General features: G+C 37.4%; 3 protein-coding genes across 6 annotated transcripts in view; 1 reads left to right on the top strand and 2 right to left on the bottom strand.

Annotated features, from left to right (window-relative positions):
- Positions 1-16,211, bottom strand: part of LOC139949512 (uncharacterized) — a 287,926-nt gene that overhangs the window by 178,554 nt on the left and 93,161 nt on the right. The gene's annotated exons all lie outside the window — the stretch shown is intronic.
- LOC139949935 (uncharacterized) lies at positions 9,463-11,550 on the bottom strand. The gene has a single exon (XM_071948521.1). It carries the CDS (start codon positions 11,548-11,550, stop codon positions 9,778-9,780), a length of 1,773 nt encoding a protein of 590 aa, XP_071804622.1. The 3' UTR covers positions 9,463-9,777.
- Positions 14,344-16,211, top strand: part of LOC139949514 (uncharacterized) — a 266,216-nt gene continuing 264,348 nt past the window's right edge. For 3 of the 4 annotated variants that reach the window (XR_011787552.1, XM_071947881.1, XM_071947880.1), the window contains exon 1: positions 14,764-16,144. The gene's annotated coding sequence lies outside the window, so the exon portion shown is untranslated. Of the gene's footprint in view, positions 14,744-14,763; positions 16,145-16,211 lie in introns of those variants that run through there. The other variant, XM_071947882.1, reaches the window with a different exon arrangement.

Genomic DNA, 16,211 nt, shown 5'->3' with positions numbered 1-16,211 from the left:
ACTTGTACTTTTATAAACAGTCATTTCTGAAAAACTACAACCCCCTGTACTGTTCATACCGCCCTCATCTGGTTGTTTCGAGCGATTGTTGAGTTCTCGTTTGATGTGATGGTCAACAGGGGGTGCTATTGAAATTTGTTGACAAAAACATGGTTGAACATGTTCTTTATTTTGCTGTTTGAAAAAATAATCTGTGCACTAAAGGAAACCCTGTACTCAGCAAGATATAAATGTTTATTGTCTGTACATATTCTTACTATTTTTAAAGCCTTCTTTCTTATTAGTAATTTTGTTTTACTTCACGCTGACAAATTTCAGACAATCCATGCCATATCTCGTTTGGACCCCTGCACCACGGCCCAGTGCCCCCCTTTCAATGTTTGCTCTTCTGGCTCTCCTTGCACAGTCTTCGGTGCTCCCATCAACATTGAGCGAGGGGGCGGGGGAGAGAATGTTTATTGTGCACAGAGAATGTTTGTTGTAATTTTGTGAATGGGTGGCCCAAAGCATTTTGGCCTGAATATTATAGCTTCGGGTTGTTGACATGGGTTGTTTTTGAATGACCTGAAAAAAATAGTACTCTTAACCAAGAGTTGTTGGGACATTTGTTCAAGGTTGATGCTGGAATTTTGAAATTTACAAGGGGTTTATATTTGAAGGGAGAATTACTCAATGAGCCTTGTGACACCCCTGTTTCAATTTGAGCAGAGGACATCAATTTTGAATTCAATGGATAAGTTTCCTTTTACTGTACTGAAGCTGTTATTAGACTGAGTATTGTTGAATGCTAGCATGCATGTCGTTGACTGGTGTAGCCTAGGGCCCAACTTAAATAAACCTGGTAACCATGGTAACATAAATTTTTGCTTCACTCAGAAAAATCCTGATTAGCAGAAACAGTTAACCAGCTAACAGTTCATGCTGAGCAGCATTGGCTGAACAGTGTTTTCGATTGCTTAGCATAATTTGTACTGTATCCCAATTCATAAAGCCTAAAAACAAAATCTTACTTAGCACTGACAAATCCTGCTTACTAGAAACCCGTTACCCGTCAAGATTCCATCAAGTTTTTACTTTTGCAACACGTGCCCCATCATTTTTTGCTAAGCCAAGAAATTTGCTAAGCAGTATTTTCTGCTTAAACAGTTTTTGGGATATTGTTTAAACAATGCAAGAAAGTCCAGGGTATAAATGTCCTATACAACATTTTACAAGTACAAAAATATGTTGATGATGGAGGATTTTGAAGCGATGTTTAAATATGTCCAGAATTCCAAGATTGATGGTTTCAGAATTGTAAAGTGGATCCTTGGTTGAGGTCATTTGGGGAAATTATATGGAAATTCATGGGAACCAGTGCATAATTCTTTTTTTTTTTAACTGTTTCAGCAATGAAGGCAAAGTATACTGTAGTTTTTTTAACCATTGTTTCAATCCTTTATCAATTGCATCTGTACCGATAATTATTATGTACCTACATGACAACTATCAATTACCTACATTATAACTACCTGTACTCTAAAGTGTACGCATTAACTGGACTTATCGTATATTAGTTTTGGTTTTTACCCATACACAGATATCCATAGCACTGTGAAAAAAATATCACAGGCATGTTACTCGGGTGGGATTCGAACCCAGGACCCTTGCAATTCTAGAGCAGTGTCTTACCAACTAGACTACCCAGGTTGCCCAGTAGCTAGAGGCAGTTCGAATCCTATGTTTTGGCAGCGGGTACCGCAACAATATAATTAAATTTACATCTGGGATAAAGAATATTAATTTTGGTTTTTAACCATACACCGATGTGTGTTATAATAGCACTATTCATTATTTTCTCGAGTCCTTTGAAAAAATATCACAGGCCACTTTAAACCAGAGGCTGCATTTTTAAGTTCTGCTCTTACAAATACATGTAGTTATTTGTAGGACCCAAATTCTTTGAAAAACTACCCCGTTTTCCCTGTGGTTTATTACTTGATAATTGAAATAAATTATCACATCCCTTTAAAGTGATCCCTTTGCTGCAGCTTCCCAGGTTGTATATAAAATGAGATTTGATTCTTGGCTCAACCGCAGTTACATGTTGAATGGCTTTTGACTGGCACCACTAATGTTCAACAAGGCCTTTTATTCTGGTTCCCTACGTGTACAAAGTTTACAAACTTTAATTCCAACTAGACATTAAGTGTTTGTGAACAAACACGAAGCTGTTCCGTGTTGTTTTGCTTGGATTATGTGCTTCATTGCCCAAGGAATATATAACTGAAAAAAGGTTTCAAAAAAGTTGTGTAGCTCTTGTTATAAAGTCTTACTTCCCGGTTGACACGTAAGTAAAGGTCAACATGGGCCCACAGCTACCAAAGATTAACCTGCAATGCCAAGGAGACTATAAAATCGGTTGTGTAGATTTTGATATATAGTCCCACTTCCGGTTGACCCAGAAGTAGAGGTCAACTTGGGGTCACAGTTTTCCAAAGCTAATATCTATTGCCTTAGAGTCTATAACTGAAGTTTGAACATTAGCTTTTTACTTTTTTAGATATGGGCTCACTTCCGGATGACCCGGAAGTAAAGGTCAACATGGGGTCAAAGTTGTTTCAAACTAATCGTGAATGCCCAAGGAGTCTATAACTGAACAAAAATTGATAATCTGTTGTATAGTTCTTGAGATATGGTCCCACTTCCGGTTGACCTGGAAGTAGGGGTCAACTTGAGGTCACGATTTTTTAAAGTTAATATTTTATGCCTAAGGAGTTTATAACTGAAAATATTTTGAAAATCTGCTTTAAGGTTCTTGAGATATGGTGACACTTCCGGCTGACGCGGAAGTAGAGGTCAACTTGAGGTCACAGTTTTTTCAAATTATCTCCAACCCACAAGCAGTCTTTAAGAATAAACAGTTGAAATGTCGGCCGTGAAGTTCTTGAGATATGATGCTGCAAAGATTTCCTAATTAATATGCAAATGAGGGTCACTGGTGGTTAATTATTAAAGAATTTTAATTTGTTTTATGATAGGAATTATGCTAAACATCCTAAAGCTTCCATTTTATATTATTTTACGTGTTTAAAAACACATAATTAATTTGTAGGATACTCCTTTATTTTCCTACTCCTGCCGATAGGGGGCGCTTATGAGACATTTCAATTGCACGATTTCTGCACGGTAATGTCTGTATCTGACTCTGTATTTGTATGTGTACGTCGCAGAGCCCAAAACTGTCATAAAATGTCAAGTAATAATTTCCCCTATAGAACACGGCCCAGTTTTATGGCTCTGTCTGCTTCAACCAAACTCTGCCCATTTATTATACAACCATCCATCCATTAAAGATTACACATGATAAGTTTCCCCGCGCACAAGCAAAAATATCCCTGCTAAGCTGTGAAATATGCGAGCTTAGAAAAGCACACAAACAAAAGAAATCCCTGCTATAAGCAGTCTATTTCGCTTGACGTACGCGCAGAATTCAATTCTTCTGCAGAGCACTGAATCTTTTTCAATAAGCAAATTCCAATAATGACTTGACTAGTCGCACCTCAAACCTAACTACGACACTTGTCGAGATAAAATACAGATTCTCAAGATTTGTGCCGCTATGTGCCGCAAAGGCAATATTAATTATGTTGCGAATGGGTGTGACTAGTAAATTTTACTACTCGACTAGTCACACCTCAAACCTGACTACGACACTTATCAAGATAAAATACGGATTTTCAATATTTGTGCCGCTATGTGCCGCAAAGGCAATAATAATTATGTTGCGAATGGGTGTGACTAGTGAATTTTACTACTCGACTAGTCGCACCTCAAACCTGACTACGACACTTGTCGAGATAAAATACGGATTGTCAAGATTTGTGCCGCTATGTGCCGCAAAGGCAATATTAATTATGTTGCGAGTGGGTGTGACTAGTGAATTTTACTACTCGACTAGTCGCACCTCAAACCTGACTCTGACACTTGTCAAGATAAAATACGGATTGTCAATATTTGTGCCGCTATGTGCCGCAAAGGCAATATTAATTATGTTGCGAATGGGTGTGACTAGTGAATTTTACTACTCGACTAGTCACACCTCAAACCTGACTACGACACTTGTCAAGATAAAATACTGATTGTCAAGATTTGTGCCGCTATGTGCCGCAAAGGCAATATTAATTATGTTGCGAATGGGTGTGACTATTGAATTTTACTACTCGACTAGTCGCACTTCAAACCTGACTACAACACTTGTCGTGATATAGTACGGATTCTCAAGATTTGTGCCGCTATGCCGCAAGGGCAATATGGGCAATATAAATTATGTTGCGAATAGTAGTAAGCTACAGAACTTGTTCACCAAGCAGGTAGTCGGGACAAATTTTTAATTATGGTGCGAATGGGTGTGACTAGTGAAATTTACTACTCGACTAGCCGCACTTCAAACCTAACTATGACACTTGCCGAGATAAAGTACAGATTCTAAAGATTTGTGCCGCTATGCCGCAAGGGCAATATTAATTTAAGCAACACAACTGGTTCACCAAACAGGTAGTCGGGACAAATTTTGGAGTCGATGTGTGGACACGATTATAACGGGAGTGGAGAAAATTAGTAGTCGCGACTCAAATAAGAATTTGTAGTCGCGATTTTAACACTAAGCACACTAGTCGCCCCTGCCTACTTTTGTCTCAAGTAAAGCACGGTTTTTCCTGCGAATGCAAATCAAATTTTTAAGTCACTGTTTTCGCAGTAAAAGTTTCGCAGGATCGAGTTGAGCACAATTAGTCAACTGTAGCAAATTTGTGTATGCGAATTGTGACGTGAAGAACACATTCCTCGCTAAGCTGTAAAACACGCTTAGCGTAAGCACAGTTCCCTGATTACGTAAGCGCTGCGATTTTTTCCTTTAAAAGCCATTGGCCCAGGACCAAACTACATAATAGCTTTTTAAACACAAAAGCAGCTTAACCATGCCTCATGTTCAAGTTGTGAATCCAGATGTTCTGCTCAATTTCTGCAATTTTTGTAAAGCAAAGTGTTTTCCCTGTTTGTTATAAGCAGCTCTATATAACTGAGCCACTCAACCACCAGAGAATCGCACCATAATAAAATCTCTGCTTTTGTATTCCTGTCAAAGAGTTTTTGTTTGTCATGGTCTAATTTCCGAACGTAACGCGAAATATTGGAATTAGTTTAGGCAAATGGTCCCCGGCGCGAACAAGGTTACTTTACCCGTAAATAAATCCAAATCCCGGGCGGTCTATTTTCGTCGTCCACGCTCGTCGCCTGAAATGAACCCGGTCCACGACGCACCATGCTCAGGCTTGTCAAATTTTGGGAACAAGTTTAGACTTGTGCTAGTCGGTGACCGTAAGAAATCTTTGTATATTGAACAAAAAAACGCAATAACACCGGTCGAAAATGGGATAAGGACTTGGTCAAGTCAACAATTTACAATTTTGACTATTCAAATTAAGTTTTACGCCGTACCCATGATCTTTGAAAAATCTTCCCCGGAAAAACAGGTTTTTAAAAATAGTTACACTGTTTCTATAAGTTCTGATGCTTTTAAAATGACCATCAATAAAATATATTTTAATCTAAAGCAGTTTTGGGAAGTGTACAACATGTAATTTAATTTTAATCGAATAAATTATGTTTCCGAAAGCTGGGTTTGTTTACACTTCAAGAGCCATTGTGTTTGTGCACAGACACAAAACGTGCAATATATGACGTCATGGTGACGTCGTCCAGATTTTTATGTCGGAAATCACATTAACAGGACCTGACTAGTGTATAGCTGAAAAAAGTTTCAGGATTGGCGGTCTACTTTTTGAGATATGGTGTTAACTTGGTTTGCTAATTAAATATTCACAAGCTTAATTAAGGCTTATTAGTTAACAATTTTACCTTTTTTTTACGATAAGAATTAAGCTTATGTTCTAAGCTTCAATTTGGTATAATAAACTCACTCTTTCGTATTATGGTTTAGGAGATTAGGCTGCCGCAAAAACGTGTACAAACGCTATGGGATTTAGGGAGAAACAAAGAATAATAATAATAATAATAATAATAAAAATAATAAAAATCTCGACGAAAACAATACCTGTTCCGACGGACGGTCGGAACAGCTAAATATTGCTTACCAGTATTTGACAGAAGAATGTAACATAAAACACAGCAACAATCCTTAAAGTTGAAGAGGAAATTCCAGCAATGATCTGTTTAATGTTGGCACAACACACTGAATCATGTCACACTGTATTTCCATAGAGTTACATAGCTCGTAGTTGAACTTTGGAAGAACACGCCCTATGTATTACTGTTTTGTGGAAATTCCAGTTTCTTAATTTAGCTCTTGTTTGTAGCAGTGTAATGGTAATGTACAGTTCTACTTACATGTATACTGCACTTGGCGCATATTTACACACTGAAATGAAATCAATCTGAAAGTTCATGGTGTCTGTGACCCCTACATGTACATTACTGGGACTCAGTGACTAATCAATAACAGGTTGTTGTACATTGGACCCCAGCATACTGCTATACTTGTCTGGTTTTACATTCAGTTAGCAACTCTTTAATAAAAGCGTTCATTAAGACACTTCATTCAATGTGTATTCGTCTTGGCAGACTGATTCTAATGTATTTGATTGAAAATAAGAAAGCTGTTTGTAAAATATTACTCTTGTTGCTTGAGTTAGCTATTGAATATAGACTTTCATTATTCATGTTTGAAAATCACATTTATAATGCACTGCTGTTTGCTGCTTACTCGAGTTTATTTATTTTATAGCCACATACATCAAATACTTAAAATGTTTTAAATATTTCAAAAATAAATAAATAAAACAAATGCAGTTGTTTGATTTGAAGTCCTTTAGCGTTGCGCTTAATTTCATGACGGAGCATAGACATGATTGTTGGTTTTGTACAAATCATTTCTTGTGTAAGTTAGTCTTGTATTACCCATAGTCATTGGCAATACACATACACACTGAAACTGTGGTGCATACCATGAATACCAGTTTGACAATCTTTTGAACCCCTTATTTAAACCCTTCTTCTTTACTCTGATCCTCTTTTATCTCAGGCTTTGCTCCTCAACTTGGATGCCCATAACCATGGTAAACCAAGACCCATAAGATCCTACTCAGTCTCAGACTCCCAGGGTAGATGCTGAAGACTCTGGCAGTGAAGCTCTGAAGACACTACAGGGAGAGTTGAATATGTACAAGAAACAGGAAGCTCACAATGAGAGGTAAGCGATAGTCAGCATTTACTGTCAATGTTTATTTCATGTTGACATCTCTCGTCACAGACCTACAGATCTTCTTGTTTGTCACAGATGTTTTTATTCATAGCCAATAATTTTGTGTTTGTTTGTCTTTGACACATCTGGGTAGATGATATCTAGAATTGATTTGATGAGAGAAACTTCTCAAACAAGAAAAAACTGAAAAGGTTATTGTGAGGTGCCTGACTGCATGGCGTAATAAAAACTGTTTTCAGGTGTACTAGATTTCTGTTGTTAGTAGTTGGTAACTGGTAATCACCATGAAAAATGTGAGATTTTAGAGAAATATTGGAAATACTTCCCAAAGTCCTGTTAAAGGGAAGGTACACGTTTGGTAATTACTCAAAACAAATGTTAACTTGAAAACTGACTTGGTAACGAGCATTGGAGAGCTGTTGGTAGTTTAAAACATTTTGTGAAACGGCTCCCTCTGAAGTAATGTAGTTTTTGAGAAAGAGGTAGTTTCTCAATAAAATAATAAAAGACTTCTAGCTAGAAGTCTTTTATTCCTATCTGAAAGCAGACAAATTCGTCCAACAAGGTTTTTTTTTCTGTCATCATTTTCTTGCAACTTCGATGACCAATTGAGCCCAAATTTTCACAGGCTTGTTATTTTATGCTTATGAGGGGATTCACCAAGTAAGGACACTGGTCTTTGACATTCAACCAAACATGTAGAGCGCCTTTAACAGAAATTGCAAACTTTGAATGTGGAGGACAAAGTGTAATTTAGTGTTGTCCCTTTTATTTGCTCTGAAATGTTTTGACAAGTGCACCACACTCGGGCTCTGGTGTTACTGATCAGCAGAGTGTTGGTTTGAGTCCCAGTCTTGTGACTTGTGTCGCGAAACACGTCACGTAACTATTGTTGGATCGGATCGGTTTGGGGGATCAAATGTAAAGCCGTATGTGTTTGTTCGGGGGGGGGGGGGGGGGGGCACGGAATATGGAAGCAAACATTTAGCACTTACATAATGTTGGGCACAAGTTTGGAGCGTGATCTTTGGATTGTAATGGTAGTATTTCCTTTGTTAATTAAGCCAAGTACAGCTAGACAGCAGTTTTGGAACAGTATAACCAAGCAAACCTAAATTTAACCATGTCTTTTGTGCCAAGTTTAGATTTTGATCTTACTTCTTGTTTAAAGGATCTGTATTTGTAATGACTCTAATAGATTAATGGCAATAAAAACTTACAACAAAAAGTACAGCTGCTTTGGACAGTGTAATGAATTTTGAGAAATGTTTCACTTCAAGGTACTGTAGGTTTGGTAAAATATATCACTTTTTATCCCCCCAAAATGTGGATCGAATTGTCTCTGTGATGACTTTATAAATAATATGTGAATAATATTTAAAAGTTTTCCTCAAGTCTATCCTTTCTTCTCGTAACTGTAAATGGTTCCAACTTCCTCAAATTCTACCCAGAGTTGCCCTACACAAAGGAGTAATTATACAAACTGTAAATCCTGTTGAATGTATGTTCTTGAGATCGGGTTTTCCAATCAAAATGGCATTTAAAGACACTGGACACTATTGTTAAATAACTCAAAATAATTGTTAGCATAAAACATTTCTTGATAAGGAGCATTGGAGAGCTGTTGATAGTAAAAACATTTTGAGAATTCAAGCCTCTGAAGTAACATAGTTTTTGAGAAAATAGTAATTTCTCACTAAAATATTTGAATTGAATTTGAGACCTGAGCAGCTGAGTTCTCGAATTCAAGCAAGTTTTGAAATATATACATTAGTGGATTCTAGGCTGGACATATAGTCACTCAGTTTCTACCAAACACAAATTTATTTTTGGACACACGAGGATCAGTCAACCCCCTGTTGCCGCATTGCCGCATGTTTGAGTTGGACTAAAACGGCATTTTGATTTGACACACTACATGTACCAAAACCAATTCAGAACCATCAACTGAACTTTGGGGTAAATTTGGTGAAAACCATTCCCAGGCCAAACTGGTTGAAATATACAATTTAATTTCTTTCTGAAAAGCATCAACAATGTCTTTTTGCTCTCTTGTCAATACATTTTTTACTTCCCTAGCCAAAAGATAATTTGTATTATTTAGTATTGATCAAAGTACTATTTGAACAAATTATTCTCATGTTGATATTACTATTCTCAATAATGACGTAATAGTTGAATCAAATAATCAGAATATCACAATCTATAATTTATATCAAATAATTTGGTTATAAAATATTTGTCTTATGAGTAAGTTGTCTGTTGCATTGAACTCTTCATGCCATGAATGGCATTGCATTTTTTTCTACAATAATTGCAGTCTTTACTTGATGTAGTATTTGTTTTCGTTTTCAAACCCATGCAGTGAAGTACAATAACATTTCTTTGATGTTATTTGTCACAGAGCTGATGTGAATGAAATAACATTTTGACAGAAGATAGTGATTTTTGTTTTACCCAAATGTTTATCTCAGCTTGAATGTTATTGTGGTCCAGCATAATGTTTGTTGATGTCTTTACTCATGCTGATAGATTTGAACTGATTTGTCTGCAGCCACAACCAGGTCACCAGCTGGTGTGAATGTGAGACCATAGGGATCATCACAATCCTTGATGATACATCCAATGTACTTGCCATCAGGATTGTAATGATGGATTGCACCTTGTGATGAGTATTGTCCTCTCTGTACAGCAACATAGATGCTACCATCCTTGTCACAACACACACCACGAGGCCTCCCAGACTGATTGATATCTACTGAGAATACCACTTCACCATTGTAGGTTACTGATACCAACTTCTTGTCATTCCTATTGGTGTAGATGAGTCGCTGTTTGTAGGTAGTCAAGTATCCACCAATCCCTGGAGCAGGCAGTCTTCTGGATTCAGCTGGTTTGTATAGAGAGATCTCTGCCTTGGTACGAGAACCCATTGCTATCAGATTGTTGTCATCCACTGCAATACATGATGGTTTACTGCCTGGATTGAACTGATGGAGGAGCTGGTAATTCCTATTGACGATCTTGATTGCTCCACTATCTAGAACAATGAGCTCATCATTCTTATTCACAGCCACTCTGCTTGGTGTGGTAAGACCTTGGATTGTAAGCTCTTGTGGATTGCTCTCTACTGGTATTTTAATCAAACTACCATTGTATAGTTGTATTGCAACCAGATCACTATTAGAGTATGCAGCAACAACCAGTGCACAAAGACGATCCACTTGTTGTTTTGTGTTCTTGTATTCGTCAATTTCTGATTTTAATGTCCATTTATCTTGTTTGAAGTGTTTCATGGATTGAAATGTTGGCTTTCTAGCTTGAGCAAAAGTTGCTGATTCTACTTGTTCATCTTTCAGCACCAGTCTCCCTAGTGATTGCTGGCCTTCTTTAAAGTCCATATAACTCAACCCATCAGGTACTTTTGTTGATTTCTTCTCTCTGTATTCCTTGAGGTCTTGTATAAGTTGTTCTATGTGATGAACAATCTTGATCCGTTGATCCATGAGTTGATTTACCTCATCCTGCTTGAGCTTTGCTTTGTTCATCTCTTTGCTGTTTGTAGCTCGTGCAGTTTGCATTGTCTTGACTCTGTCTTTATAAATCTGTTCTGCCTCTTGCATCAGTTTCTGCTCCTCCTCTCTGATCCTGGCAGCCACCTTGGCAACCTCCTCATTAGCCTTCTTGGAGATTTTATGTTTGGTTGCAGCAAACATAGAGTATAGTTTTTTACGAGATGTGTCTATTTCTTGAATGGCAATGTTGAAGGTTGTGATACTCTGTCTTACTTCTGCTAGAAGTTCTGACGCATGTTGTTTACTTTTGTCTGAAGCTTCATTCAGTTCTATTGCAGGGTGCATTTTGTGGTCTTTAGCAATGCAAGTTGTACATATCAGTTTCTTGCAGGTTTCACAATACATGATAAGATCCTTGCCAGTATGCTTGCTACACTTGGAAACAAACTCCTGACTGCATACTTGTTTTCCTTGCTGCTGTTTCAGTCGGGTTTCCTGTGTTTCAATTGATCCGATCAATGAAAGGGCTAGAAAGTTTGTTTTGAGATCATCAATGCCATTTTCATTTATTAGAGTTTCTTGTCTACACACTGGACATGAAAGCCTTGTAGTACTCGGACTATTCTGTCTGAGTTGTTGAAGGCATTCAAGACAAAATGAATGAGAACACTCCAGTAGTTTGGGTTGCTCGAAGCGTCCACTGCAAATTGGACATTCAAGATGATCCTGACTTATCTCTGCTAGCACTGACTGAGTTGTTATATTGGATGCCATTATGATTGAAAGGACTTGCTGGAACGTGAAACTGAAATAAAAGAGAAAATAGTTAATTAAGTTCAATGTATAATACCATCAGTGGAAGACTTGAGTACATGATCTTACTTGCCTTTAGTCATTAGTCAACACTTTGTACAATCACTGATTATAAAATGAGAAAAAATACTTCTCCTTTACTTTGTTTATTTACTTCTCATAAATTAACAAAGGTCAGAAATTTCGTTTGCATTTTTTGTAAATCTACAAAGAGGCAAGCATATTTATTTACCTGTAATAACTCCTAATTGTAACAATGTATCAAATTGGAACTTGTCTCAAATGTTGCCCCTTGACATTCATAACCTCTTATTGCAATGGATGTAGTGGCATGAAACTTGTATTTTAAAATCTTGTAACTGATGACAGGCATACAAGAATATAACTCTGAAGTATGACACTGGCTCTGGATGAATGAACTACATCAAAACAATATTACAAATTGTATACATCTAATCTTATGTTTCCCCTAAAGATTGGTGAAGTAGTTTGTGAAGTAGCAAATACTTTGTGGCTGAGACGTACTATCAACTAAGTTGTGTGACTCTACCGGTACAAACACATGTGTTGGGTGTGTGCCAAATGTTCACACGTCGGCAGGGTGTGAGATTTTCAAGATGAATGGTGCAATCAATGAGTGCAATGTTTTTATTATTACATTAAATATTTTGGGTAAAAAGTGAGACAAGACGGTAGGGATTTGTAAATACATACAGGCATCGTTAGTACCACTTTGAATACTATCCTAATATGGCTTGTAGGTTGACACCATTACTCTACTCTGCTGCTTTGCTGATTATGGTGTTCTGAGCCATATACACCTTGCAGCTTATACAGTGTATGCCAAAAGACTGGATTTGTATATTAAACCAAGTTCGCTATTCCTTAAAAAATATCTTAACAAAATCATTACTGATTGCCTCTGACTTATCTTAATCAACTTACTTGAATTATGACAGAAGAAGATGGTTAGAAACACAGCATCCAATCTGTTAGATGAGTAGGATATTCAAGCAATGATCCGTTGGACTATTACACAGTGACACTCCCTACCTGGTACTGGTATAAGTCTGACTGTGAACATTGCAAAATGTGGAAATACCAAATTCTATATTTAAGTCTTTGTGTTGTGTGAACGAAGTGTAGTATGCATGGATAACTTTGAGTTGGCTTTTCAGATTCAAAGTAGGCACGGTATTCTTATGATAAATATCAATATGGTACTGTTGTGTTCAGGTTACTAAGGTCTTACATGTATTTACACTGGCTGGTTCTATGCTTATGAAATGAGTGGGGATATGGGGTTTGGGTTTGTTACTGTAGGATGACCTTGTTGGCCGTAGATTGCGCATTGTGTGTAGGTTCCAACTTTAGAATCACCCCAACTATAGTTGGGACTGGTCCAACTTGTGTTATGACGGGTGCATTGTGCACAGTTTCTTTCACACAATCAGGCAAACCCAGTTATACTCAAGTTGGGACTGCCCAACTATAGTTAGGTTGTTTCTAGAGTTGGGACGGGACCAATGTACTTTGTTTGTGCTAGTACTAGTACTACTATATTGTGTGCCTGGAGCATCAATTCAATGTTGGTTTTGGTTAATAGACCTTGTACCTAATACAAAACTTATTCTAATTTCACAAAATTGGGTTATATTTTGAATCTGTTATGCATTGTCCAGACAAGATTAATGCACAAACAAGGAAGTTTATTTAATTTTTTTTTTACCCATACACTGATCTGTGTACTCGGTACTTTCCCGAGTCCTGTGAAAAAATATCACAGGTATATTACTTGGGTGGGATTCGAACCTACAACCCTTGCAATTCTAGAACAGTGTCTTACCAACTTGTTAGTCTAGGATCAAATTTGAATCATATTGAAATACTGAGGCAGTTGAAATGGTAGTCCATATCTTTGTTCTAGAGTAGATCTTATTTTGGTTTGACCCTCTCATTGATGTGTGATAAGCGCTGTATACTCACTGCTTTCAGAGTCATGTGGGGAGAAAAATGAACCTCAGACAGAAGATGGGAACTCATGAATGAGATTCTGAACATGGTGTAAGGATCATCATTGGTTGGAATTCTACTGGATTTCACTTTCACCTCATCTCACTCTTTCTCATCTTTGTTCTTTACAGAAGGAGAACTCAATTCTAGTTCAGTGTCTTGAGGGGAGGAGTGTGGGAGTCTTAAGCTGTAGCAGATGATGTCATACCTGGATCATGAACTAGACCAAATAAATCAGGTATGAGATGAGATCAATCATTTGGTGTCTCTTAATTAGAGTCAAGAAGTAGGAGTGCAGACAAATCCACTGCCAAATGACGTTCTGCTCATTCTAGAGTAGATCTTAGCTGCTAGGCCAATGAGCTCACCCAGCAACAAGAAGCAACTTTGAATCATATTTGTTGACTTTGGATAATGATAACTATTTATGTAACAAAAAGGTTGCATTTGGTTTTATTTTTGTGATGCTTACACTCTGTGGAGTTTGCTTTGTTTTACATATATTTAAGAATAATCATTTTCTTGAACATTGTAAAAGTTACAGTGTTGACATTTGAAAGTCCTTGTAGTTTTTCAATGCTATACATTAAGTGGACCTCTTTTGTTCCTCATTGTTCAAGCTTGTATCACAATCTGTCTCTGCCGTAGTTTTTATTCTTGTTTTCAAACATTATTGCACAAACTCATTATTCTAGTCTACTAGTCTAACCCTAATCCCAAACTTCTTGACCCCAACAGTTAAAGTATGGACGTCAGGGAACCAAGCAGGCTGTGGTCTGTGGTGCCTGGGATACTCATTGGTTGCAACTCTGATCAGAAGTCCAACGAGTTGGCTGAGATTATTGCTGCAGTTTGGGTGAGAGGAGAGCACCAGGGTTTGAGTCTCTAACTGGAATCTGGATGAAGCTGTTCATGCATCAACCAATAACTGAGTTTGTGCTGGTGGAACTGGATTAGCAATGAAGGCGTACCATGGACCCCCAAAGTACTCCACAGCCATTGCTGTAGCTGAGAAGGCAACTGTAGTGGTCTTGCAGCAGGCATTGCTGCAGTTGCTGGTGTTGCTGGCATTGCTGCTCAGAATGCCAATAAAACAGCACAAGATGAGGATACTAAAGATGACAACCATGAAGCCTACATGGTAGGGATTTACCTTTTATACACTGATGTGTGTTAGCACTGTATACTCAGTACTTTACAGAGCTCTATGGAAAAAGGGCATATTACGTGGGTGGGATTTGAACCCACAACCTGTGCAATTCTAGAGCAGTGTCTTACCAATTAGACCACCGAGATAGCCTGGTAGCTAATATGCTGAGTAAAAAGCCTGTGATTTCTTTTCATAGATCCTATGTAAGCACTGCTAACACACATTGGTTCATTAGGGTAAACAAAATAAAAGTTAATTAATATTCTTTATCCTCGATGCAAATTTCCATCTATGGTACAATATAATGTAAAAAGACATCAAATAAACCAATAACTAATGTTGTACCATCCCATTATAACATGTTTTTTTTAATACTAGAGGATTGGAATGAATGTACTCTTCCAATAACTAATGATGTTCCATCCCTTTAAGATATGTTTCTTGAGAACTAGAGGATTGGAATGAATGTACTCTTCCATAAACAAATGATGTACAACCCCTTTAAGATATGTTTCTTGAACAATTGGAGGGTGTTAAGTAATTACTTAAAAGCGTTGATTTGTTTACACACTAGGCGCCAATTGTTTGTGTAGCTGTTGTAATTTTTTTACCCTGATTGGTTTCTGACTTGAGGTCTGGCTTGTTCCGAAAACTAAAGAAAATCTTGATACATCGCATACAAGCCTGTAGTCATAAACAATTGCTAAGATCAAAAAAGCTTACTTAACAGAAACAGATGACCAGCCAAAATGCCATAAATTGTCAGTGTTGCAACTGGTCGCCAACTCACATTTTAGCAGTATTTTTTAGCTTAACAGCTTTATGAAATTGAAAGAATTTTGGCCAGGGCTTTGATTTAGGAATGGTTCTTGATTGGGCAATACCTACCAATAAGTTTCATATTAGACAACAAAGGACTCAACGCTGGTGTTCACTTGTGTTCATGTTACATTCATGGCCAAATTTCTTAAAGATGTCAAGCAGAAAAAACTGCTTAACAAATTTCTTTGCTAAGCAAAAAGATGAGTCGTCCACCAGTCAGTGTAAACCTAACGTAATTCGTGTAACCAGTGCCTGTTAAGCAATATTTTCTGTGCTGTACTAATTTGTGTGTGCTTACAGGCTTAATTGAATTGGGCCTTGCTTATTTTTCATCAATTCTACTATTGGTTTAACGTTGATGTTACTATCATGCTACCACTATCTTTGTTAATCCAAGTTAAGCAATTCATCATGACGCAACCATTTTATTTGTCTTTAATTCAAACCAGAGAAACAAAAACACAAGGCAAACAAGACTTAATGAAATCAGCTAAAGAACTGTCATTGTCACTGTGGGCGTCGGGGACCCGACTGTTGCAGCAAAGTCAATAATGCCATAAACATTCTCAGGTTGGTTTTAGTTCAAACGAAAAATGTTCATTCATTCAACAGTTTTATTTTATTTTAACCTGTTCGG

The sequence above is a fragment of the Asterias amurensis genome, chromosome 17, assembly GCF_032118995.1.
Source record: "Asterias amurensis chromosome 17, ASM3211899v1".
NCBI classification, from domain to species: Eukaryota; Metazoa; Echinodermata; class Asteroidea; order Forcipulatida; family Asteriidae; genus Asterias; species Asterias amurensis.
The sequence above is the reverse complement of the archived record's forward strand: the minus strand, read 5'-3'. Positions and strand labels throughout refer to the sequence as shown.

Coding starts and splice junctions, on each gene's coding strand:
- LOC139949935 (XM_071948521.1), bottom strand. CDS start 11,550: ATGGCATCCAATATAACAACTCAGTCAGTGCTAGCAGAGATAAGTCAG.